The following is a 24,458-nucleotide window of genomic DNA, read 5'->3' on the forward strand; positions in this document are numbered from 1 at the left end:
ATCTAAAATAGGTACCTGGCATGAGCAGAGGCAAGCTGTTACATTAAATCACCGGTCACTGGTCATTTCCATTGTCCTTTTTCTTTAGTGACTGAGAACCTAAGCTAGTATAATCTTTTATAGCTTTGAAAGTCACAATACAATATCTTGCATTACCTTTGGCCTCCATAACTGTGAAGAGTGCAGGCCTGACGTTTCAGCTCACAACTACGTTCATGGTTGCCACCAACTTCCTTTTGGCATCCTCATGGTAGGAGACTGTATCCCCCAGCTAGGCTTTCAGTATAAACTGAGTTTCTCTAAAAGTTCCTTAAACAGAAAGAAAAACATTTTAATCCAGACAATAAATTATTTTATATTCTCAGAAGAAAACTACTTTTGTTTGCTGGTGCTGGAGTCTATATTTGAAACAAGCAAAAAACCCTGTTAATCCGCCTACTATAAATTTTACATATAAAAGCAGCTGTGGTTGTGTTCACCAGCTCTTTTTACACACTTTGGAAAATCGGAAATGCTGAAACTTAAAATACACAAAAACCTACTTTGGCTCGTTTGTTATTGCATTATTTAATTCTTAATTTGAAACGTGTTCAGATGCGTTTTAATGGATTACATCTTTTTTATTGAGTTGGTGGTTCAAAATTCTTTCTGGAGTAAGAAAGCATGTGGTTGGAGGCGGCCTCGGTAGCATCAGACACAGTCTCTTTAGCTATTTTCCCCGGCCACAGCAGCAGCCTGGATCTCCCCGAAAAAGGTAATCGTAACTGAGGGCTTTGCTGCTCTAGCTACAAATTAGTATTGTCGAGATATCCTTAATACTCATAAGAGTGGCTAATATTCTTTTGAGACTGAGAGTTACAGAAATCAATTTGGAAGTTGCATTTTCCAAATTAGGTAACTGGGATTAGTGCGGGAGACAAGCATTGTCTCTTTATACACTCCACGGTTAGAAGACTACGCGGGAAAAGGCACAACTTTGCAGCGTAAGGGATGGAAGATGTCTGTTGCCGTGGCACAGCGGCTTCAGTCTCCAAGTGCCAAAAGCCAGGACAGTCAGAGAAGCAAAGCTGTCGGTGAGTTATAGGCAACACCTCCTTTTGCATCGGGGAGGTGGCTAAACCCTTTCGTAAATTTGAAAAGCCCGCGCTGTGCAAGAATTGGTGGGTGATAAACCCTTTTGTACGTTTGAAAACGTCGCGCTGTGCAAGGAGTGCCCAATCCCAACCTGTCCTATTTTACCAGTTAACGGAGCTACCTAAACGCCCCTGCAGTCTGTCGCAGGGAGTGGTTTGGAATACGCATTCCGCACCAAACTATTCCCCAGGGTTTCTTGTTTGATTTACAAACAGATTGGCCATCCGTTTGGAGACCGTTATTCTCCTAGATCTGACCACAAATAACCTGCAAGAGACGTGTGTGGGACTTGAGAGGTGTAGAGATTAATACTGACTGTTCCTGGTAAAAATCATGCAGTGGAAAATGGATGACTATGAATTAAATCTAAACAAACACACAATTTAAAAGCTAAAAGCGATCTACACTGACCACAATTTAATTCAGTGTTCATGGGAGGGGAAAATGCCACTGCTCTTGTTTGAACATAGTTCCTGTTTGAAAAATAAGGGGAATACCCTAGCCCCACTGATGTGTATGAAAGCTTTGCCATTTATTTTTATAGGATAAGGATTTCATTATTTTCTGTCACCCTGTTTCCTATTGGATCTTAAAACATAAATAAATCCTTACTTTGACCTTGCAGGTGGCTCTTAAAAGAGTTTTTGGATTGGTTTTGGACTGATTTTAGCTTGATATATCTTCTTGGTCACAAGGGAGTGTCCTGCCTACCTTCAGGCCATGCTTTTGCCCAATAAAACAGAGAGTCACAATGCCAAGAACAAGTAAAATAACCAATGATCAAACTAAAATCAGGCTGGCTCAAAACAGTGGATTAAATTTGTGACAGTGTAGATTGCTTTTAGCTTTTAAATTGTGTGTGTGTGTGTTTAGATTTAATGCGTTACAGACCTCCTCGTCATTATGTATAAAGAGTTGTAGATAGCGGGGGATGATAATCCTATTTTTCCACTGAATGCATCCGATGAAGTGAGCTGTAGCGCACGAAGGCTTATGCTCATATAAATTTGTTAGTTTCTAAGGTGCCACAAGTCCTCCTTTTCTTCTTGCTGTCCCAAGCTGTACTGTCTGCCAAGTAGCTCAAGAATTTCAATGATAAGATATTCCAGAACCATGGCCATAGGGGCCAGAGCTCTAGTCCAGCCCCCATCTGCTCAGAATAATTGACCTTCCAGAGCAGACAGTGCACACACATGGGGGGACTCTTTAAAGATGGTAATCTCTGTGCTATTCACACCAAGAGGGTTACCGTTATGCCAAGGATGCTGAGGCTGGAGCATCTGGAGTGAGAAGGCTTAAAAGCTACGCCACCAAATTTTCATACTTAATAACTACGCTGGAGGACAACACAAAAACTCTCCTAAGAGCCATTACATTCACACTGGATAAAGCTATAACACAGTGGTTCTCAAACTTTTGTGCTAGCGACCCTTTTCATATGGCAAGCCTCTGAGTGAGCCCCCCCCCCCTTTATAAGTTAAAAACACCTTTTATATATATTTAACACCATTATAAATACTGGAGGCAAAGAGGGGTTTGGGGTGGAGGCTGACAGCTCGTGACCCCCATGCAATAACCTCACGACCCCTTGAGGGGTCCTGACCCCCAGTTTGAGAATCCTTACACAACATCTGCCCTTCTAATATCAAGAATACTGTGTACTTGATTTATATAAAATTGTCCTGGCAAAATATAAAACCAATAAAATGCTCTTAATATCTTAAAATCACGTTTGGTGTGGGAGAACCTAGGCAGCCTTTTAGATGTCTTGCTTTAATCACTAATACTACTTAGGGTATGTCTATACTACAAAATTAGATCGAATTTATAGAAGTCGGGTTTTTAGAAATTGTTTTTATATATTCGAGTGTGTGTATCCCCACAGAAAATGCTTTAAGTGCATTAACTCAGCGGAGTGCTTCCACAGTACCGAGGCAAGCGTCGACTTCCGGAGCATTGCACTGTGGATAGCTATCCCACCGTTCTCGCAGTCTCTGCTGCCCATTGGAATTCTGCGTTGAAATCCCAGTGCCTGATGGGGCTAAAACATTGTTGCGGGTGGTTCTGGGTACATATTGTCAGGCCCCCGTTCCCTCCCTCCCTCCCTCTGTGAAAGCAGCAGCAGACAATCGTTTTGCGCCTTTTTTCCTGAGTTACCTGTGCAGACGCCATACCACGGCAAGCATGGAGCCTGCTCAGGTAACTGTCACCTGAGTATGTCTCCTGGGTGCTGGCAGACACGGGGTACGGCTTTGCTACACAGTAGCAGCAACCCCTTGCCTTGTGACAGCAGACGGTACAGTAGGACTGGTAGCCGTCATCATCATGTCCGAGGTTCTCCTGGCCATTTCGGCCAGGAGCCCTGGGCAGACATGGGTGTAGGGACTACATTAGAAGTGACTTGACTAGGTCATTCTCTTTAGTCCTGCAGTCAGTCCTATTGAACCATCTTATGGTGAGCAGGCAGGCGATATGGATTGCTAGCAGTCCTATTGTACCATCTTCTGCCGGGCAGCCATGAGATGTGGATGGCTTGCAGTCCTTCTGCACTGTCTGCTGCCAGCCAAAGATGTAAAAGATAGATGGAGTGGATCAAAACAAGAAATAGACCAGATTTGTTTTGTACTCATTTGCTCCCCCCCCCCCCCCGTCTAGGGGACTCATTCCTCTAGGTCACACTGCAGTCACTCACATAGAAGGTGCAGCGAGGTAAATCTACCCATGTATAAATCAGAGGCCAGACCAACCTGATTGTTCCAATAAGAACAATTACTTAGGTGCACCATTTCTTATTGGAACCCTGCGTGAAGTCCTGCCTGAAATACTCCTTGATGTAAAGCCACCCCCTTTGTTGATTTTAATTCCCTGTAAGCCAACCCTGTAAGCCATGTCGTCAGTCGCCCTCCCTCCATCAGAGCAATGGCAGACAATCGTTCCGTGCCTTTTTTCTGTGCGGACACCATACCAAGGCAAGCATGGAGGCCGCTCAGCTCACTTTGGCAATTAGGAGCACATTAAACACCACACGCATTATCCAGTAGTATATGCAGCACCAGAACCTGGCAGAGCGATACCGAGTGACGAGGCAATGTCAGCGCGGTCACGTGAGTGATCAGGACATGGACAGAGATTTCTCTGAAAGCATGGTCCCTGCCAATGCATGCATCATGGTGCTAATGGGGCAGATTCATGCGGTGGAACGCTGACTCTGGGCTCGGGAAACAAGCACAGACTGGTGGGACCTCATAGTGTTGAAGGTCTGGGACGATTCCCAGTGGCTGCGAAACTTTCGAATGCATAAGAACACTTTCATGGAACTTTGTGACTTGCTTTCCCCTGCCCTGAGGTGCATGAATACCAAGATGAGAGCAGCCCTCACAGTTGAGAAGCGAGTGGCAATAGCTCTGTGGAAGCTTGCAACGCCGGACAGCTACCGGTCAGTTGGGAATCAATTTGGAGTGGGCAAATCTACTGTTGGGGCTGCTGTGATGCAAGTAGCCCACGCAATCAAAGATCTGCTGATATCAAGGGTAGTGACCCTGGGAAATGTGCAGGTCATAGTGGATGGCTTTGCTGCAATGGTATTCCCTTACTGTGGTGGGGCCATAGACGGAACCCATATCCCTATATTGGTACCGGAGCACCAAGCCGCCGAGTACATAAACCGCAAGGGGTACTTTTCAAGAGTGCTGCAAGCTCTGGTGGGTCTCAAGGGACGTTTCACCAACATCAACGTGGGATGGCCGGGAAAGGTACATGACGCTTGCATCTTCAGAAACTCTGGTCTGTTTCAAAATCTGCACGAAGGGACTTTATTCCCAGACCAGAAAATAACTGTTGAGGATGTTGAAATGCCTATATGTATCCTTGGGGACCCAGCCTACCCCTTAATGCCATGGCTCATGAAGCCATACACAGGCAGCCTGGACAGTAGTCAGGAGCTGTTCAGCTGCAGGCTGAGCAAGTGCAGAATGGTGGTAGAATGTGCATTTGGACGTTTAAAGGCGCGCTGGCGCAGTTTACTGACTCGCTTAGACCTCAGCGAAACTAATGTTCCCACTGTTATTACTGCTTGCTGTGCACTCCGCAACATCTGTGAGAGTAAGGGGGAGACGTTTATGGCGGGGTGGGAGGTTGAGGCAAATGGCCTGGCTGCTGGTTTCGCACAGCCAGACACCAGGGCGGTTAGAAGAGCACAGGAGGGTGCGGTGCGCATCAGAGAAGCTTTGAAAGCCAGTTTCATGACTGGACAGGCTACGGTGTGAAAGCTCTGTTTGTTTCTCCATGATGAAACACACCGCCCCTTGGTTCACTCTACTTCCCTCTAAGCTAACCCCCTCCTCTCGTCCCTTCAATCACCGCTTGCAGAGGCAATAAAGTCATTGTTGCTTCACATTCATGCATTCTTTATACATTCATCACACAAATAGGGAGATGACTACCAAGGTAGCCCAGGAGGAGGGAAGAAAAATGCCACACAGCACTTTAAAAGTTTACAACTTTAAAATTTATTGAATGCTAGCCTTCAGTTTTTTGGGCAATCCTCTGGGGTGGAGTGGCTGGTTGGCCGGAGCCTCTCCACCGCGTTCTTGGGCATCTGGGTGAGGAGGCTATGGAACTTGGGGAGGAGGTGGTCGGTTACAAAGGGGCTGTAGCGGCAGTCTGTGCTTCAGCTGCCTTTGCTGCAGCTCAACCATACACTGGAGCATATTGGTTTGATCCTCCAGCAGCCTCAGCATTGAATCCTGCCTCCTCTCATCACGCTGCCACCTCATTTGAGCTTCAGCCCCGTCTTCAGCCCGCCACTTACTCTCTTCAGCCCGCCACCTCTCCTCCCGGTCATTTTGTGCTTTCCTGCACTCTGACATTATTTGCCTCCACGCATTCGTCTGTGCTCTGTCAGTGTGGGAGGACAGCATGAGCTCAGAGAACATTTCATCACGAGTGCAGTTTTTTTTCTTTCTAATCTTCACTAGCCTCTGGGAAGGAGAAGATCCTGTGATCATTGAAACACATGCAGCTGGTGGAGTTAAAAAAAAAAAAAGGGACAGCGGTATTTAAAAAAGACACATGTTATAAAACAGCGGCTAGACTCTTTCAGGGTAAACCTTGCTGTTAACATTACATACATAGCACATGGCTTTCGTTACAAGGTCGCATTTTGCCTCCTCCCACCGTGTGGCTACCCCCTTAATCCTTCCTCCTCCCCGACTAAGAGTGGGGAACATTTCTGTTCAGCCGCAGGCAAACAGCCCAGCAGGAATGGGCACCTCTGAGTGTCCCCTGAAGAAAAGCACCCTATTTCAACCAGGTGACCATGACTGATATCTCACTCTCCTGAGGGTAACACAGAGAGATAAAGAACGGATGTTGTTTGAACGCCAGCAAACATACACTGGAATGCTTTATTGTACAATGATTCCTGAGTATGTGCTACTGGCCTGGTGTGGTAAAGTGCCCTACCATGAAGGACGCAATAAGGCTGCCCTCCCCAGAAACCTTTTGCAAAGGCTCTGGGAGTACATCCAGGAGAGCTGCGAATGCCAGAGCAAATTAATCCTTTCACATGCTTGCTTTTAAATCATGTATAGTATTTTAAAAGGTACACTCACTGGAGGTCCCTTCTCCATCTCCACCAAGGCAGCCTTGGGTGGGTTCGGGGGGTACTGGCTCCAAGTCCAGGGTGAGAAACAGTTCCTGGCTGTTGGGAAAACCGGTTTCTCCGCTTGCTTGCTGTGAGCTATCTACAACCTCCTCCTCATCTTCTTAGTCCCCAAAACCTGCTTCTGCGTTGCCTCCATCTCCACTGAAGGAGTCAAACAACACGGCTGAGGTAGTGGTGGCTGAATCCCCTAAAATGGCATGCAGCTCATCATAGAAGCGGCATGTTTGGGGCTCTGACCCGGAGTGGCCGTTCGCCTCTCTGGTTTTCTGGTAGGCTTGCCTCAGCTCCTTAAGTTTCACATGGCACTGCTTCAGGTCCCTGTTATGGCCTCTGTCCTTCATACCCTGGGAGATTTTGACAAATATTTTGGCATTTCGAAAACTGGAACGGAGTTCTGATAGCACAGATTCCTCTCCCCATACAGCGATCAGATCCCGTACCTCCCCTTCAGTCCATGCTGGAGCTCTTTTGCGATTCTGGGACTCCAACATGGTCACCTCTGCTGATGAGCTCTGCATGGTCACCTGCAGCTTGCCACGCTGGCCAAACAGGAAATGAGATTCAAAAGTTTGTGGGCCTTCTCCTGTCTACCTGGCCAGTGCATCTGAATTGAGAGTGCTGTCCAGAGCGGTCAAAATGGAGCACTTTGGGATAGCTCCCAGAGGCCAATACCATCCAATTGTGTCCACAGTACCCCAAATTCAACCCGGCAAGGCCGATTTAAGCGCTACTCCACTTGTCAGGGGTGGAGTAAGGAAATCAATTTTAAGAGCCCTTTAAGTCGAAAAAAGGGCTTCATCATGTGGACGGGTGCAGGTTTATATCAATTTAACACCGCTAAATTAGACCTAAAGTCCTAGTGTAGACCAGGGCTCAAAGTCGCAGCCATCAAGGTGTGCACGCTTTTATTTATAAGCATAGTTCATAAACCAAATAAGGGGGAAGAACACCTTTAATCAATGTTCCCATAAGAAGCTTGCTGCGGGAACGTTAAATACCAGTGGTCAAGCGTGCAATCAACATAGTTTCGATATCTCATATAACGTAATTTATGCATATCAAAATGTCTTTTAGGCAGGGGGCTTTGAAATTTGATGAGTGTCTTGCACTACATGGAACGTGTAAAATGAGTTATGTTCCTGCGTTACAGACGGAGGGTCCTAAAAGTAATCCTCTCTTTTTAGTTGAACCACAAAAACAAGAGAATAATAGTTCCCGCCCCACTATTAACGCAAATTAGCGGACTGCTTTTCTTGGTTAACTATTGGCTGTTAGACATATAAAAACTTTCCCATCCGACCTCACCATTGGTTAAAGGTAGATCCTCATCCCCAAGGCACGTTGACAGATCTGTGAACATTTTAGCCTATCATAAGCCGTTTTATTGTAAAAAGAGAAGAGATATAAAAGCAATATGTGAAAACGTTATTCTCCCCCCCCCCCCCCCCCCCACACACACACACTTTTTTTTTGAGTGAGGCGCATTTAATAGTTTTTGCGTCATAATGTCGGGCCGCGGCAAGCAGGGAGGTAAAGTACGGGTTCTTGGGCTGCAGTTTCCAGTGGGCCGTGTATACCGTCTGCTTCAGAAAGGTCGCTATGCGGAGCGGGTAGGTGCCAGAGTCCCGGTCTATATGGCTGCGGTGCTGGAGTATCTGACCGCTGAGATTCTCCAGTTGGCTGGGAATGCTGCTCGGGACAAGAAAGCCAGACTCATTCCTGGCCATTGGCAGCTCGCCGGCCGTAAAGACGAGGAGTTTAACAAGCAAGAGCTGAAATTATCTGACTTTCTGAGAAAAGTGAAACAACTACAAAAGAAATTTTATTTATTCCCGGTTTATCTCTGGAAACAGTAATTCAGAAGTATCATAAGAGCGGGGAATGGATTAGAATCTATATGAAAAGTATATTATAGCAAAAGGGTAATAACAACGAGCAGCGTTCCCCTACCCACTGCTTGGATGCCGATTTAAAAGAACGTAGAGTTCAAAATAGCCCACAAATCTGACTGGAAAACAAATAGATTTCCTGGGGGGAATAATTTTGTAGCCATTAATCTTCTCAAGGCGGGGCAGTGTGAGTTCATATAAATTCTAATCCATCCCTCCCCCTCTTATGATACTGTTAAATTACTGTTAAAGAAAATAAAAGTGCGGGTTTTTCAAACTAACTACGGCTCTAATCACTATTCCCGCTCCTTCCAGGTCAGAAAAGAGACTTTTGTCTATAGATCACTAAACATTTAGCATTTCAGACTGTTTTGCTCCGAGAGCGCGGGACTAAAGCTGTTATGGAGCAGGTAGGATAATACGCTTTCCCAGAGCCGTGTATCTGTCCTCTTCTGTTGCCATCTGAGAAGGGAATTTCTGCCCTTCAAGAGAGACACGGTTAGGTTATTAAGTAAGTGATCCCGACATTTCAGCTCCTTTTGGGAAGGGATGGGTGGCTCTTAAAAGAGCCGTTGGGTTTGTTTGGCTGAGACGATTCCTTTCCTCTTTAATCAGTTTCACTTCTTGGGGGCCGCCTTCGCTACTTTAAGTTTACTCGGCTTGACAAACTTGGCCTTCACCGCTTTGGCTTTACTCGGGCTCTTAGGTACTTTCGTGGGCTTAGTGGCTGTAAGCTTTTTGGGGCTCTTGGCCGCTTTCTTGGCTGCGGCACCTGCTGGTTTCTTGGTTATTTTCGGGCTCTTTTTCACGGCCGCAGCCTTTTTTGGTTTCTTGGAGGCGCTGGCGGGTTTCTTGGCAGCTGGTTTCTTAGGCTTTGCCGCTGCCTTTTTTTTTCGGCGTCTTTTCCTTGGTCACATCAGGCTTTTTGCTGAGTTTGAAGGAGCCGGATGCGCCGGTGCCTTTGGTCTGCACCAAGGTGCCCTTGCTCACCAGGCTCTTTAGTCCCAGCTTGATGCGGCTGTTGTTTTTCTCCACATCGTACCCTCCGGCGGCCAGAGCCTTCTTAAGAGCGGCCAAGGAGAGCCCTTTGCGCTCCTTGGAAGCGGACACCGCCTTGGTGATCAGCTCGGTCACGCTGGGACCCGAGGGTTTGTGAGCTTTGGTGCCTTCTCCTGACTTCGTTTTTTTGGCGAGGGATTTCTCCCCAGGAGCAGTGACACGGGGAGATGCAATAGGTGCCGTTTCTAACATACTGGCAGAGTATCTGACAGTCTGGGACAGAAACAAACTGTAGTAGATCAGCTGCCTGGTATTTTTAGAGATGAACTGAGGTCTTATTGGTGAGTTAAAGAGCCCGCCCAATTTCATTGCAAAAGGCCTAGCAGTTCAATTTGTGTTTCTTTGTAATTAAAAAGTTCATTTTTTAGATAATATCTGCTACCAAATCGCTCAGTTTCTTAGCTGGGTAAAGAGGAAACAAGGTATTTTTTAGTCTACAGAGTTTTCAGTTGTAGAATATAAAGATGAGTTAAAGAAGAGCCCATAAACTCTGGAACCTGAAGCTAGAGAGACCTGGGGAGAGGGTAACTTGTTTATGCTTACAAATGAAAATGGTACAGTTGTCAATAGAATTACATTCACAATGAAATATTATTCTTTAGGGCGTTTTCTCCAAGTCAGAATATAAAACTAAGTATATGAATGGATTTCCTCAGTGTAAATTAATTTTGAAGAGAAGGAAGTAACACAAACTTGTCCCTGAGTTTTGAAAACAGAATAAGAATTGGCTCCCTTAACAATGTCTTTTACCTCCTACAATCCTTTAATTCCGCTGAAATAGTGCCACAAACAAAATCATGAAGGACTTTTTAAATACTTATAAAAGAATGTTTATGCTCTGAACATTTATGCAAATAATTGTTATATTTTGCCTTTTCAGATATTCCGACTGAAGATAAGCACACTAGCCTATTTTACAGTTTCAAAGTAATTTTAATGTTATTTGTATTTTCCCTTAAAAAGTAACTTTTTAAAATGTATCAAGCAAGTAATTTGCTAAACAGTGTTTTGTATTTTAGTCTCTTTTTACAGCATTATTGATTAAAACAACAATTAAGGTACGATGTAGTATAAACATAAACTATAGGGATACCATTATCTAGAGATGAAAATTCAGTTAATAAATTATTTTCTTCTATTTAATGTTATATAAAGGTGGCTTCTTTAAAGCATATAATTAATGATAACACTTTATTTAGTTGTCTGAATTGCAGGAGACTGTTGTATATGTTCTGTAGCACTAATATAATACGACTCATTTTGATGCCTTTTTAACAGCTAAAGGGAACTTTAAATCTCTCTCTCTGTGTACCTTCTCAGAGCCAATCACTTCAGAAAAGGACTGAATTATCTGTAACCTACTTTGCACTCACAACAAAGGAATGAAACTTTTTGTTCTCTTTGCATTCCAGAATAACAGTTCTCACTTCTTGTGATGATCTTGGGTTTAAGCTGGTGAAAACTAGCCCACAAATCATCTCCTAAAAAAGCAGAAAGAAGCTGATTCTGTGACAGAAGATAATATAATGTGAAAGATAAAATTAAGGCATCATATACTATTTGATTAGCCTGTAACAGCTAATAAGCAAGTGTCTACTTAAATATCCAGGGAAGATTCTGGTAATAATGTCAGAGGGTTTTTTTGTCTCTTTGTGTTTTGTTTTCCACCCTACACACATTGTGATGTGAGCAAGGCTCAAAAAATGTTTGTTAGAAATAACAATAGCTATATCCTAATGAATCCCCAAGTTTATTTTAGTATGTTCCTTAAAATGACTCTCTTTCTCAAATACTGTATATGATGCAGTATATGACACATACACCCAGGCACTGGGACAGGGGAAGAGATGAGAACATTCATGGTGATGAATTGAGAACTTCACACATCAGAGCTCTTGTTTGTTTTCATTCATTCTCATTAGGTGTCTTTCACCTGTGACTGTTGTACAGGCTCCCATGTTCCCTATTGGAGTGCAGAGCCCCATCCCTATGCAGTAGACCCAGGGGCATGGAGTGGCCAGGAGGCGGCAAGACCGGGTAGCTGACTGATGAAGGGTTGTGCACAGGCATTCAACAGGATTTGGGTAGCCTATATAAAGCAAATTCAGATTCATTCAGCCAAGGGATTCCTGAGATATAACATATCCAAAATGAGATGTTTGCACATATCAAAATTCTATAAAGTCCAAATGTATAGGTAAATTGCCTTAGAAATTGGCATGATGGAACAATGCCTCAGGTAAAAATTGTGTGGCAAAGTTGGGGTTATTTGATCAGTGGGTGATGATATACCCCCAATGTTCAAAATCCACATGCATAGTAATATTTTCTTGAATATAGGTGTATAGCAAAAGAGGAGCAGAGGTACACTCCGTTATACAAATGTTGAGGGTCATTCAGTCAAAAAGTTCCTCATATACAGCCCTTCCACTAAGAAGATGATTTTAATATTCAAATTCCTCTATAATCCAGAGACTTGAAAATAAGTGTGATGCATCAGGGTCCGTGGCAGATTTGTTTCATAATTGTGGGATCATTTGTGTAAGGTGTTCTTTTATTCTACTCCTCCAATATGGACCTGATTTCAATATTCCTATTGTTCTAATATCCATGTACATAGGACATTTGTATTGAAAACTGGTATTCCACAAATACTGTGGGGGGATAATTTTACTTTGAGGGGTGGATGAAAACAAGTTTGGAGATGAACCGAGCAGTTCACCCTTCTCGGAGGTGTTGTATCAGAATGCATTTATCTCCATGGATTGTGCACAGTTCTTTTCCCCTTCCCAGCCTCCAAAAAGGAATAAAGAATCTGGGGTTTGCCTTGTCTTCAGCTGCTTGATCTGTTCCTCATAACCCTTCAGTTACCAGATTCCCTTTTCACCTTGGCCTCTGCACTTTTACTGGGGGCAGAGGGCAAGATGCAGGAGAAGCCCAAAGCTGGTGCAGGGGGAGGCTAAAGTAAACCCACAAGGATCCTTCATGCCCTCCCATAGTTGTCTCTATCATCATTTCCCCCTCTCTGCCACCACTTCCTCAAAAATCAAGGAAAACTCACTACCCAAAATCTTGGTTAATACAGAGTTTATGTTGACTGCCAGTGCCTCTTATCTCTAAATGTCAAATGCACCTAAACTTGAACATCTGTGTGTTGGATTGAGATTCACTTACTCAGCAGATGGGTCTAACAAATCTTTTATTTAGGCAAAACACTCAGCAAGTGGTGATCACTTACTTAGAAGTGGAAAGTTCATCAGGATGATCTAATCACAGTCACCTCCAGCACAGGCCAATACAGCTTTAACCTCCCTTTGTTAAACAAACTTACTTATAACTTACTTATTTACAGCTTTTTGTTACCCTTTCTTACACATATTTTCATGTTAACTCTCCTCTGTCAGTACAGGTTTAGTGTTCAAGCTGGTCTTCTGCATCTTTTTAGTTACTTTGTCATTTCTTTTTCTCACAAACATGATTACTCTGCAATTTCTTACACATGCACAGTTCTATTTATGCTTACGCTGTTAAATGTTGTCAGAACAGACTCTTAAAATTCACTGCAGGATTCTGTCAAGCCTAAATATATCATCAGCCTCAACACTTCCCATCATGAAGCCATAGAATCCTTTCTAAAGCTTCATCAAAGCCTGTATTTCATAGACATTATTCTCTTTCCCCACTACCTAACCATGTTCCTAACCTTCCAAATAAATGCAATTAACACCACTACTAGGATGGCTTGCACAATTACAAAGCCTGTTGATATCATGCGTATCCATGGATGTTCCCCAATATAGTGCACTAACTTCCACTATGAGGTATTCCACAGTGTATCTATGTTGCTTTGAATATTTTGACTCTCCTGTCTTCAGGTCAACAAATGTTTTGGACATCTACTCAGAAGACTGGAAAAGGGCAAATATAGTGCCCATCTATAAAAAAGGAAATAAGGACAACCCAGGGAATTACAGACCAGTCAGCTTAACTTCTGTACCTGGAAAGATAACAGAGCAAATAATAAAGCAATCAATTTGCAAACACCTAAAAGATAATAAGGTGATAAATAACAGTCAGCATGGATTTGTCAAGAACAAATTGTGTCAAACCAACCTGATAGCTTTCTTTGACAGTGTAGCAAGCCTTGTGGATGGGGGGATGCAGTAGATCTTGACTTTAGTAAGGCTTTTGATACTGTCTCTCATGACCTCATAAACAAACTAGGGAAATACAAGCTAGATGTAGCTACTATAAGGTGGGTGCATACCTGGTTGGAAAATCGTTCCCAGAGAGTAGTTATCAGTGGTTCAGAGTCATGCTGGAAAGGCATAATGAATGGGGTCCCGCAGAGATCGATTCTGGGTCCAATTCTGTTCAATATCTTCATCAATTACTTAGATAATGGCATACAGAGTACACTTAATAAAGTTTGAGGATGATACCAAGCTGGGAGGGGTTGCAAGTGCTTTGGAAGATAGGATTAAAATTCAAAATGATCTGGACAAATTGAAGAAATGGTCTGTAGTAAATAGGATGAAATTCAATAAGGACAAATGCAAATTACTCCACTTAGGAAGGAACAATCAGCTGCACACGTACAAATTGGGAAATGACTGCCTAGGAAGAAGTACTGGAGAAAGGGATCTGGGGGTTATAGTGGATCACAAGCTAAATATGAGTCAACAGTGTAACGCTGTTGCAAAAAAAAGCAAACATCATTCTGCGATATATTAGCAGGAGTATTGTAAGCAAGACACGAGAAGTAATTCTTCCACTCTACTCAGCTCTGATTAGGCCTCAACTGGAGTATTGTGTCCAGTTCTGGGTGCCACATTTCAAGAAAGATGTGGACAAATTGGAAATGTCCAACTCAAGAGATTGCACAATATTTGTCTTCTCCAGCCTTCGCAATCTTGACTTGACCTTGTCCCCATTGCCTCAGCTGTACTGTGTGATTTTTTTCTTCATCGAAGGAGAATCCACAAACTGGCAATGCAGTTCATCACAATGACATATTAGGTACCTTGGCTCTTTGAACAACATGAGGTATTTGGGGATTTCCAGACTCCCCCACCTGTCCTTACTAGTATCCAAGGAGGAATGACATATACCTTAAAGATGTAACCTGCCATGGTAGGTTCCAACTTATCTATAGGCTGGACACTATACACTCTTAATGCATCACTTAGACCTGTGACCACTGGTACTGCTAGTACCCAAGGAATTATCCATGTTTCATCAAACGTGCACCTTTTCTGAGCATAATGGATTCCTGAGTAGCATCCCTGCTCCAATCTACTCCTTTTATTTTTGTCTATTGTTCTAGCAGTTTATTTCTTATGAACCCATGTATTTCCCCATGCTCAATTTCATTTACTCCAACTTGAAGCGCCTGTGTTAAGAAACACAAACAGGTACTTTGCCTTTGACAGATTATGATGGTTCATGATTTTTCCTAGTTTATTGAGTGCTGCTTCCACTTCTCTAAACATCTGTCCTGTTATCCTAGCATCCTGAACACCCTTTAAATTCTCCCCTATATCCTCATTCCATTGTTTATTTAATTGTAACAGGTTTTACAATTGAACTCTCATGCTCTAATTTTCCTCCCACAATATTGTGATTCCATGCTGATGTTCCCAATGCCCCGACCCTTAGTACAGTTTCCATATCTTTTTTTAATTTCTCTTCCCCTGACTCTTTCCCTTCTCAGGCCACCAAATTTCCTTGAATTCAATCCCATCCATTGGCTGTCTGAATTTTTACCCGACTTCTTATATCATTTGCATTTAGACGTGCAAATATTTCACATGACAGAGCTGCTGTGGTAATGTAAAATCGGATACATTCAATACTATAGGTATCACTTGTTACTGTGTGTTATTACTCATAATCTGATGTTCACAATTTATCACTAGTCCATCATCAGGTCATGGTTCCATTTCTGGACATGGTTCATTATCTTCCTTCAATTCTAGAGTAGTAGACATTGTTACTCCAGTATGTTCAGGAGTGGGAGTGGTACTCTGCAAGTCCTTAATCACATTCAGAAAAAAAGGTCAAAGTCTCAGTCACTTTCCTGGCATGGTAGTGGATTCATGGGCGGTAGTTCAATGATTTACTAATATAATTGTAATATTTCCCAACAGTGCTAACTGTGTGGTTAGGTTAGCCATTACCATCCCATTTAAACACACCACCCCACTAGGTCCCCCATTCCAAGTCCCTGCTCCTGAGAGCTGTTAGGATCTTCCACCTTGGCTGCAGTCCAGTCTGTACCAGAACATTGTAGGCTTTTTTGCATGACTACCTGGGAACCGTAAGGCTAGGGTGGTATTCTCCCCCTCATGCACTGTCCCCTCATTGTTTCTCTGCTGTATCCTGAATTCCATGGATCCCAACGTAGTTCATATTATGCCTCCCATGTTAATCAACATCTGAAAAAGAAAACAATTATTCTTGCTTCCCTTTTTTTACATCAGTAGATTCCTTTCTGTCCCTCCCTCTGTACAGGTTCAGCTGCATTGCATGCAACCATCGACTCACCACCCATTTTTCATCCTTTACCTGAACCAGGTATACTGATGGACTAGCCTTATCCATTACATAGCAGGGACCCTCCAAAATGGATTTGGGAAAAGGCTTTTTCTCTGAGACATACTGTACAAGCACCTGATCTCCTACTTCATGCTCCACGCCAGAGACTTGGCCATCAAAATACCTTTTCAGTTTTCATTGGGCCTTCCCTAAATTAAGACGTTTACATTTGTAAACTGCAATTTTAATGTTATACGTTGGCTTTGAATACATTTTTCACAGCTGAGATAACTTTGGGGGTGGTGGCTCTGTTAACTGCTGTATGTTAGAAATATTCTGTATTGAGACCGCTTTGATTTCCTTATTCTTTTCTAAGTTTCATCCAGCTTCAATATAGGTACCATTGCTGCTACACTGTTCTTTTTCTGACAGCAATATTAGTGGCTACGTTACTTTATTTTTCTATTGATCTTAGTAGATAGTCCTTCTCTCAACATGCCTTTTTTGTAAAAAAAGAGTCATCAACATTCCCTTTAATACTAACATTTTTTAACAATTTAATACTTGCACTCGTCCCGACTGTCTAACTTTTTCTCTCTGTAGTGTTCATAATCTGTACAAAACTCCATTTAACGTCACATCCCCTTCCTTAAATCACTCAGCTTCCATTTTTCATTTTGGAATAGGACATTTCCTAAGGCTTCACTAGCTTCTAAATTCTGGGATTGTAAACTTTTCACCTTTTTCCCCAGTGTGGCACAATTTTTTAGCCAATGCATTTGGAAGCTTTAAGCTTATCTCTGTGTCTTTTGTATTCATTTTTCAGCTTTACACATTTTGAAGCTGTGTCTGCAAAGCTGTACTCCAGATACAGCCTTTTAAAGACAGCTGTGTTTTGTAGTCCAAGATTGTCAATAACCACACAGATCAAGTCCACTGCCTCTTTACAGTAAAGATACGGTTACAGGGGAGGGGGTTCCTGTTCCTTAACCTAGATACACACATCCATACTCTCCTCCCCCGCCCTCAAAATTTCAAACATAAAGTAAAAACTTCAGGAACTAGTATGCACAGTTCCAGAACGTCAGTGTGTGTCACATGCTCCCTGCAGTGTAAAGAATGACTCCCTTAACTGTATACACAGTGTGTGAACTACTGATATCAACATGTTCTCATTGACGTGTGAGAAAAGGTTAGCCAAATCCACCATTTTAGGCCTTTGCTAAAATCCAATATGCTCCCAAACACTAAAATCAGGAAATACAATTAAGGCAATATCTAACACCTCTCCTCACCCCCCAAATCTTAATTCTGCCTTTTCTGAGCAATGGGCCGAGTCCCAAAGAAAATCCTGTCTTTGGTTAGTTTTAACTAAGCCTTGTAGTACACTGCGTCATGTACCACCAGACTGCTGGAATGACCCAGAGCAATAGAATCATAGAAAAGTAGGGCTGAGAGGTCATCAAGTTGAGCTAGCTCTGCACTGTGGCAGAACCAAGTAAACCTAGACCATCCTTGACAGCTGTTTGTCTATCCCGTTCTTAAAATCCTCCAATGATGGGGATTCCGCAATCTCCCTTGGAAGCCTATTCTGAATCTTAACTACCCTTATAGTTAGAAAGTTTCCTAATTTCTAATCTAAATCGCCCTGGCTTCAGATTAAGCGCATTACTTCTTGTCCTACCTTTAGTGGACATGGAGAACAATTGATCTTAATTCCTACTTTTTTTCAACATTTCTTCATAGGTCAGTGTAGTGGGGTGAGCACCCACTCCAGCCCTGAAGGGGTTGGAAAAGCCCTGCAGAGGGCTGGAGCTGGGGAAGGGAGCAAAACCCCGGCCGATTGGGGGAAGTGGAGGCAGATGTGGGCCACGCCCCAATCAGGGCCCAGCTGGCTTTATAAAGGCTGTGAGCCAGATGCTCAAAAAGACTTTCTTTCTTTCTTTCGAGGGAGAAGGGTCTGGCTGCAAGGTGCCGAGCAGGACACCTAGTTTGGCGCAGGGCTGGGGAAAGGCCAAGGGAGCCTGGGTGCTCCGGCCTAGGGAAGCCCCAGGCTGAGGGCCTGGTAAATCCTATTATGTATGAGGGTTGCAGGGGGCAGCCACGGGTAGGCAGAGGCAGCAGGTCCAAACCCAACCTTGCCGGTGATGAGTGGCTCATACTTTAGTCTGCCCCAGGGTGTGGGGGCTAGCTGGTGACTGGCAGGAGCCTATGACTGAGGCAAGGTAGGGCTAGTGGGTGGGGGGTTCCCCTGGAAGGGGGAGACCCAGAACTGTGGGGTAGTGCCAGGGGGTAGCACCCAAGACAGGGGCACCGGGGTCCTGGGAGGGACATGGGAGCCAGCAGCAAGGCGAGATGCCGGCCTGAAGAGGGCACTCTGGAGGCTGGAACGCTAATTCCCAAGGACAACCAGCAGGAGGCACTGCCGGTGAGTCTGCGCCCAGTTAGTCAGGTTTCTAAACCTTTTATTATTTTTGTTACTCTCCTCTGGTCTCTCCAGTTTGTCCACATCTTTCATAAAGTGTGTTGCCTAAAACTGAATGTAGTATTCCAGCTGAGGCCTCACCTGTGCTCAGTAAAGTGGGACAATTGTCTCCCGTGTCTTGCATGCAACACACCTGTTAATACATCCTAGAATATTGCCTTTTTCATAACTGCATCACATTGTTGACTCTCATTCAATTTGTATTCCACTCTAACTCCCAGATCATTTCTAGCAGTACTACATCCTAGACCAGAGGTGGGCAAACTACGCCCCGCGGACCACATCCGGCCCGTGGGACCATCCTGCCTGGCCCTTGAGCTCCTGGCCAGGGAGGCTAGCCCACGGCCCCTCCCTCACTGTCCCTCTTCCCCTGCAGCCACGCTGCAGCGCGGATCTTGCTCTGGGCAGAGGAGCTGTGCGCTCCTGCCGAGCAGAGTGGCAGCGTGTCCAGCTCTGGCTGGGTGGTGTGGCTGCCAGACATGCTGCTCTGAGCGGCACGGTAAGGGGGCTGGCGCCGGTGGGTTGGATAAGGGGCGGGGAGTCCCAGGGGGCGGTCAGGAGACAGGAAGCGGTTGGATGGGGCAGAGGTTTTGCAGGGGGCGTGACGGTCAGGGGATGGGGAACAAGGGTTGGATAGGCATGGGGTCCTGGGGGGCCTGTCAGGGGTGTGGATAGGGATTGGGGGACTGGGAGCAGGGGGGTTGGATAGGAACTGGGGTCCCGGGGGGGTGGTTAGGGGACAAGGAGCAGGGGGGTTGGATAGGAAGTGGGAGGGGGTGGATAATGGTCAGGGGCCAGGCTGTTTGGGGAGGCACAGCCCTCCATACAGTTTTGCAACCCCAATGTGGCCCTTGGGCCAAAAAGTTTGCCCACCCCTGACCTAGACAGTTAATCCCCATTTTGTAGTTGTACACTATTTTTCCTTCCTAAGGGTAGTACCTTGCACATATCGATATTGCATTTAATCTTGTTGATTTCAGACCAATTGTCCAATAGTGCATCAGAAAGGAGAGAGAAAGGGTACCTGGGCCTGTGTGAATTCCAGTGCAGATGGCAGGTGCTAGAGGTCACTGAGAATATAGAAAAGGGTTAGAAACAGGTAACGCTCACATATTCCCCAATTTTCTATACATAACTAATGGAATGTCAGATTCTGGAAGTGGTAATAAATGCCATTTTAGCACATCCTTTGGCTGAAATTAAGGCGTACTTATCACATTAACCGTCTTTATGCATGCTTTGGAAAATGGCAGTGAATGTGGGGTATAAGAAAAGTGAAAGATGTGTCAGGAAATCTGATTGGCCACATTTTGCTGCACACTGCAACTTTTTAAAAAATCTAAGGAACATTTTCAAAAGAAATAGCCCATGGTGTGAAACACTTTTTCTGGAAGATCCTCCAGCAGTGAAAATACACCAGTGATAAATAAAAAGCACATTTTGAATGTGGCTCTTATTTTAAGGAGTTTAAAAGGACCAGTATTGCTGGAAAATCTGGGATTCCAATAATTAGGTAGGATTTAGTAATGTATAAAAGTACAAAATTTCAGGAAATACTACAGAAATAAATGTATATATCTGTACTCAAAAGATTTCTGAATTTTAAAAGAAGCAGTCTGCTGCCAACGGTGAGCGGGAGGAGGGTGGGGGAGGGGAATGCTCTCTCGCTCTTCTCTTCTAAATGAGCATTGTACAGAGGTCAGTGGGGGAAGGAAAGGGAAGACCACTAGAATAGAACCGCCTCTTTGCAGTTTTCAATTAGGTCGGTTTCAGTTGTATATAAGGAGATGAGCCCACATACGGTTACATAGTTTACAAATAAAGCAGTTTGTATTTTTTTTATTGTGTGAAGTAGTACTGAGGTAGTTATGTCTGGACGTGGTAAAGGTGGTAAGGGACTTGGGAAGGGGGGCGCTAAACGCCATCGGAAGGTTCTTCGTGATAATATCCAAGGTATTACAAAGCCGGCTATTCGTCGTTTGGCGCGCCGTGGGGGAGTAAAACGTATTTCGGGACTGATTTACGAAGAGACGCGTGGCGTGTTGAAGGTGTTTTTAGAGAACGTGATCCGCGATGCTGTTACTTACACTGAACATGCCAAGCGTAAGACGGTCACAGCCATGGATGTGGTTTATGCTCTGAAACGCCAGGGCCGCACTCTGTACGGATTTGGTGGTTGAGTTTTTTTCCCCACGTATAATTAACAACGGCTCTTTTCAGAGCCACCCATACTTTCACAGTAAGAGCTGGATCAGTCTAATCAGCATGGGGAGGAAGATGAGCGAGGAAAAAAATACTTTGTACTGAATTTTTTTATCTAAGCAACATGTTTGTCACTCTATTAGACAAATTGTATAGATACGCCTCTGTTTCACTGCTCACTCACATAGAGGAGCGGGGTTCAATCATGAAGGTCTGAAAACCACAAGTAAAACAGTGCCTCAGGGAACACACCGCAAACCTTAACTGGACTCCTACCTTTTGTGTTAATTCATATTTGGTTTAGAATATAGAAGTAATAGTTTTAAAGTATTGAAGGTATTTGGTTAGCAGCATTTAGCTGTAGATGGTGTTCTCAGACGCAGTCTCTGGCCAGTTCCTCCAGCAGTCGCAGAGGTACAGGAAGGTGGATTTACAAGGAAGAGTCGAGCGCATTTTCTAGAAAGCAGCATTATGGGGGCATTAAAAAAACACCTAACAATTGCTAATATTATTTTGAGATACTATATCAAATCTATTAGGAAGATGCATTTTGTAAAACAGTTAAAGAGGATTAGTGCGGGAGCCAATCATTCCTTCCGTATAAATACTGCCGTTAGGGGACTGATCTACAATAGCCATAAGATTACTGTGTAAACGCATATCGGCCTACGTCTCCGAGAAGAGAGAGAGAGAGAGAGAGAGAGAGGGAGGGAGGGAAGCGGCAGGAAATATTGGCAATTTTAGAAGCAAAAATCCGTTCTCTATCTGGTTTCTGGGCGCGGTTTAAAAACAACTTCCTGCATTTGAAAAGCCCGCGCTGTGCAAGGATTAGTCAATTACAAACCTTGTGGGCGTTTGAAAAGCCCGCGCTGTGCAAGGATTGCCCAGTGACAAACCGTCCTTTTAACCCCTTCAAGGAGAGATCCCTAATCCCCTTTGCTCGGTTGGAGGAGGAGGGGGAGGTTTTGAATACTAGTTCGGTACAAAACTACGTCTCGGGGATTTTCTATTTGACTTTCCAACAGGTGTACCAGTCATTTGAAGACCTTTATTCTCGTAAATCTGACAACAATCTGTGTAAGAAAGTTGTGTGGGGAACGTGAGATGCATGTACAAATACTGACTGTTCCTGTTAAAAGTCCCGCTGTGGGAGAATGATCATTATGCATTACATCTCAATTCCCCCATTCATCTGCAGACTTATTTCTCACCCACTGGATATTTACAGATATGCTCTTGTGTGTCTTTCTGTAAACTGAGTGCACTGCTGTTATGGAATACTCACTTTAGCCAGTCTTTCTGACTACATCTATCCTTACTGTTAAATCAATAGTTGGTCCATTTATCAGTGTCCTGATTTAATTATCTCCGCAAGATAGTCTCGAAGGTAGAGGGCTAGGGTTTTGTTTAAATTAATTTAATTGATAAATTTACCTCTAAGAAACTAAATTAGAAGTAAGAGCACCTTCAATGAGTGGTCACGTCACTGAGCACCAAAGTACAAGACCCCTTACAGACATTTCTAATCTGTAAATACACAAAGAAAACTCCCTTGATATTCAGTCAGCAATAACGTGGAAAAATGGTGCCGAGCCCCCCCCCCCTCTTTTTTTTAATTCGATGAGATGCAAAAGCCACCCCCTTTCCAACAGGCATATTCTGCTTCACCAATGGTCACAGTTAGATCCGCTTCCCCATTGGCTGTTCAGACAAGGCAAGTCTCCAGCCTATCACAAATCGTTTGACTCTGAAAACGGAAGTAATATAAGGGCGGCTGCTGGCTGGTCCTTGGTTTACTTTGCATTTCTTTTCCTGAATAAAGGGTCTTAGGCAGAACGTGAATCGCAAATGTCGGGCAGAGGAAAGCAGGGAGGTAAGGTGCGGGCTAAAGCGAAGTCTCGCTCCTCCCGGGCTGGGCTGCAGTTCCCGGTGGGCCGTGTGCACCGCTTGCTTCGCAAAGGCAATTATGCGGAGCGGGTGGGCGCTGGCGCCCCGGTCTATATGGCTGCGGTGCTGGAGTATCTGACCGCTGAGATTCTGGAGCTGGCTGGCAACGCTGCTCGGGACAACAAGAAAACCAGGATCATCCCCCGTCACCTGCAGCTCGCCATCCGAAACGACGAGGAGCTCAACAAGCTGCTGGGGAAAGTCACGATCGCTCAAGGGGGTGTCCTGCCCAATATCCAGGCCGTGCTGCTGCCCAAGAAAACCGAGAGCCACAAGGCAAAGAGCAAGTAAAGCTGACTGAGAAATAAATACTTCGACTTTAAAACTAACCTAAAGGCTCTTTTCAGAGCCACCCACAAAGTCAAAAAAGGGTTTGATTATCTTCAAAAGGTGAAATCCTCCTCTCACAAAAATCAGCGTAACAAAAATCAAACAAACAAAACAATTAACTGACATCAGCGGGGACAGGATTTTGCCCTCAACCTAGCGGTGGGTTAAATTGGGATGTGTAAATTACGTCCCGTTCACACACGCACTTAAACGTACGGGAGGGGGAGAGAATAACTTTGGCTGAAGATGATGTGGAAAATTTGATGCATAACTATCATTTTTCCACGGCACAACTTGCAACAGGAAGTCAGTATTTACAGCTCTCAAGCTCCCATCCAACCTTCTCCTTTATAGGTTATTGTCAAATGTACGAGAATAGAGGTCTCATGCGTCTAGGTAACTCACTGAAGAAGTAAAAAAGGAGGGTTGGTACTGGGCAATCCTTGCGCGGGCTTTTCAAACCAGGGAAAGAATTACATTACTACTATGCCTTTTGCAGTACATACAGGAAGTAGTGTGACTTGGTTTGAAAGTCTGCAGACAAATCTCTAGTCGCTCAGAAAACCATACCCCTTTGCCATTTCAAGGAAAGAGACTCATTCATCTAAACCGATAGGCAGATTTTATTTACTTAATGTTGAGAAGGGGCTTCTGAATTGCTTATATGAAAACAGAGTGCAGTATTTAGAAGACAATGCTGTACGTGCAGGTGTCAACTCAAAGGCTACACTGTACAAATTATTTAAGAATTTGCGGATCTTTGAAAACTATAGATCAAAATAATCAGAAGGGGTTCTGCTAAACTGTGGCATGTATTTCATTCTCTCATTTCTTATCCCTTACTGCCATCTGATGGACATTCTTTTTTAAGTTGCAGAACTTGAAAATGATATAAAAACCTGTTTTACTGTTCAATATTTACTAATAACAGCCAAGAAATAAAGACCATCATACAACAAAACAGCAGGAATAATAAATATATATTTAATCATAAATACTTAAATGCCCCATTGTTCACCTCTGTCAGTTTCACAATAGGCTTATTTTAATTTCTATTGGAATACTACTTGATTTTCCCCATGGAGAAAGGACTGGAACTTTTCAGTAGAAAATCAGTTATACAAGGTACATTTGCTATATCTGAAGTCTAATTACTGGGAAACGTTTTAATAAATATTTTCTAGTATTAGTTATTCATATAATCCCCACC

At 43.9% G+C, this 24,458-nt stretch overlaps 3 protein-coding genes and 1 long non-coding RNA gene across 4 annotated transcripts; 3 read left to right on the plus strand and 1 right to left on the minus strand.

Annotated features, from left to right (window-relative positions):
- Positions 1-8,252: 8,252 nt before the first annotated feature.
- LOC140904950 (uncharacterized) lies at positions 8,253-12,578 on the plus strand. Its single transcript, XR_012156686.1, has 3 exons — positions 8,253-8,409; positions 10,628-10,674; positions 11,160-12,578. It is a non-coding gene; the product is annotated as an uncharacterized LOC140904950 (long non-coding RNA).
- Positions 9,044-10,005, minus strand: LOC140904949 (histone H1.11R-like). Its single transcript, XM_073327338.1, is given in 2 exon segments — positions 9,044-9,584; positions 9,586-10,005. Coding segments are annotated over 2 exon segments (633 nt in total). The 5' UTR covers positions 9,940-10,005; the 3' UTR covers positions 9,044-9,305.
- Positions 12,579-20,299: 7,721 nt separating the features above from the next.
- LOC140906541 (histone H4) lies at positions 20,300-21,402 on the plus strand. The gene has a single exon (XM_073330644.1). It carries the CDS (start codon positions 20,638-20,640, stop codon positions 20,947-20,949), a length of 312 nt encoding a protein of 103 aa, XP_073186745.1. The 5' UTR covers positions 20,300-20,637; the 3' UTR covers positions 20,950-21,402.
- A 1,322-nt stretch (positions 21,403-22,724) lies between these two features.
- On the plus strand, positions 22,725-23,248 carry LOC140906545 (histone H2A.J). The gene has a single exon (XM_073330658.2). It carries the CDS (start codon positions 22,820-22,822, stop codon positions 23,207-23,209), a length of 390 nt encoding a protein of 129 aa, XP_073186759.1. The 5' UTR covers positions 22,725-22,819; the 3' UTR covers positions 23,210-23,248.
- Positions 23,249-24,458: the final 1,210 nt, after the last annotated feature.

The sequence above is a fragment of the Lepidochelys kempii genome, chromosome 1 (genome assembly GCF_965140285.1).
Source record: "Lepidochelys kempii isolate rLepKem1 chromosome 1, rLepKem1.hap1, whole genome shotgun sequence".
Lineage (NCBI taxonomy): Eukaryota > Metazoa > Chordata > Testudines > Cheloniidae > Lepidochelys > Lepidochelys kempii.

Excerpts from the sequence above, each read along its gene's own strand:
- LOC140906545 (XM_073330658.2), top strand. The coding sequence starts at position 22,820 with ATGTCGGGCAGAGGAAAGCAGGGAGGTAAGGTGCGGGCTAAAGCGAAG.
- LOC140906541 (XM_073330644.1), top strand. The coding sequence starts at position 20,638 with ATGTCTGGACGTGGTAAAGGTGGTAAGGGACTTGGGAAGGGGGGCGCT.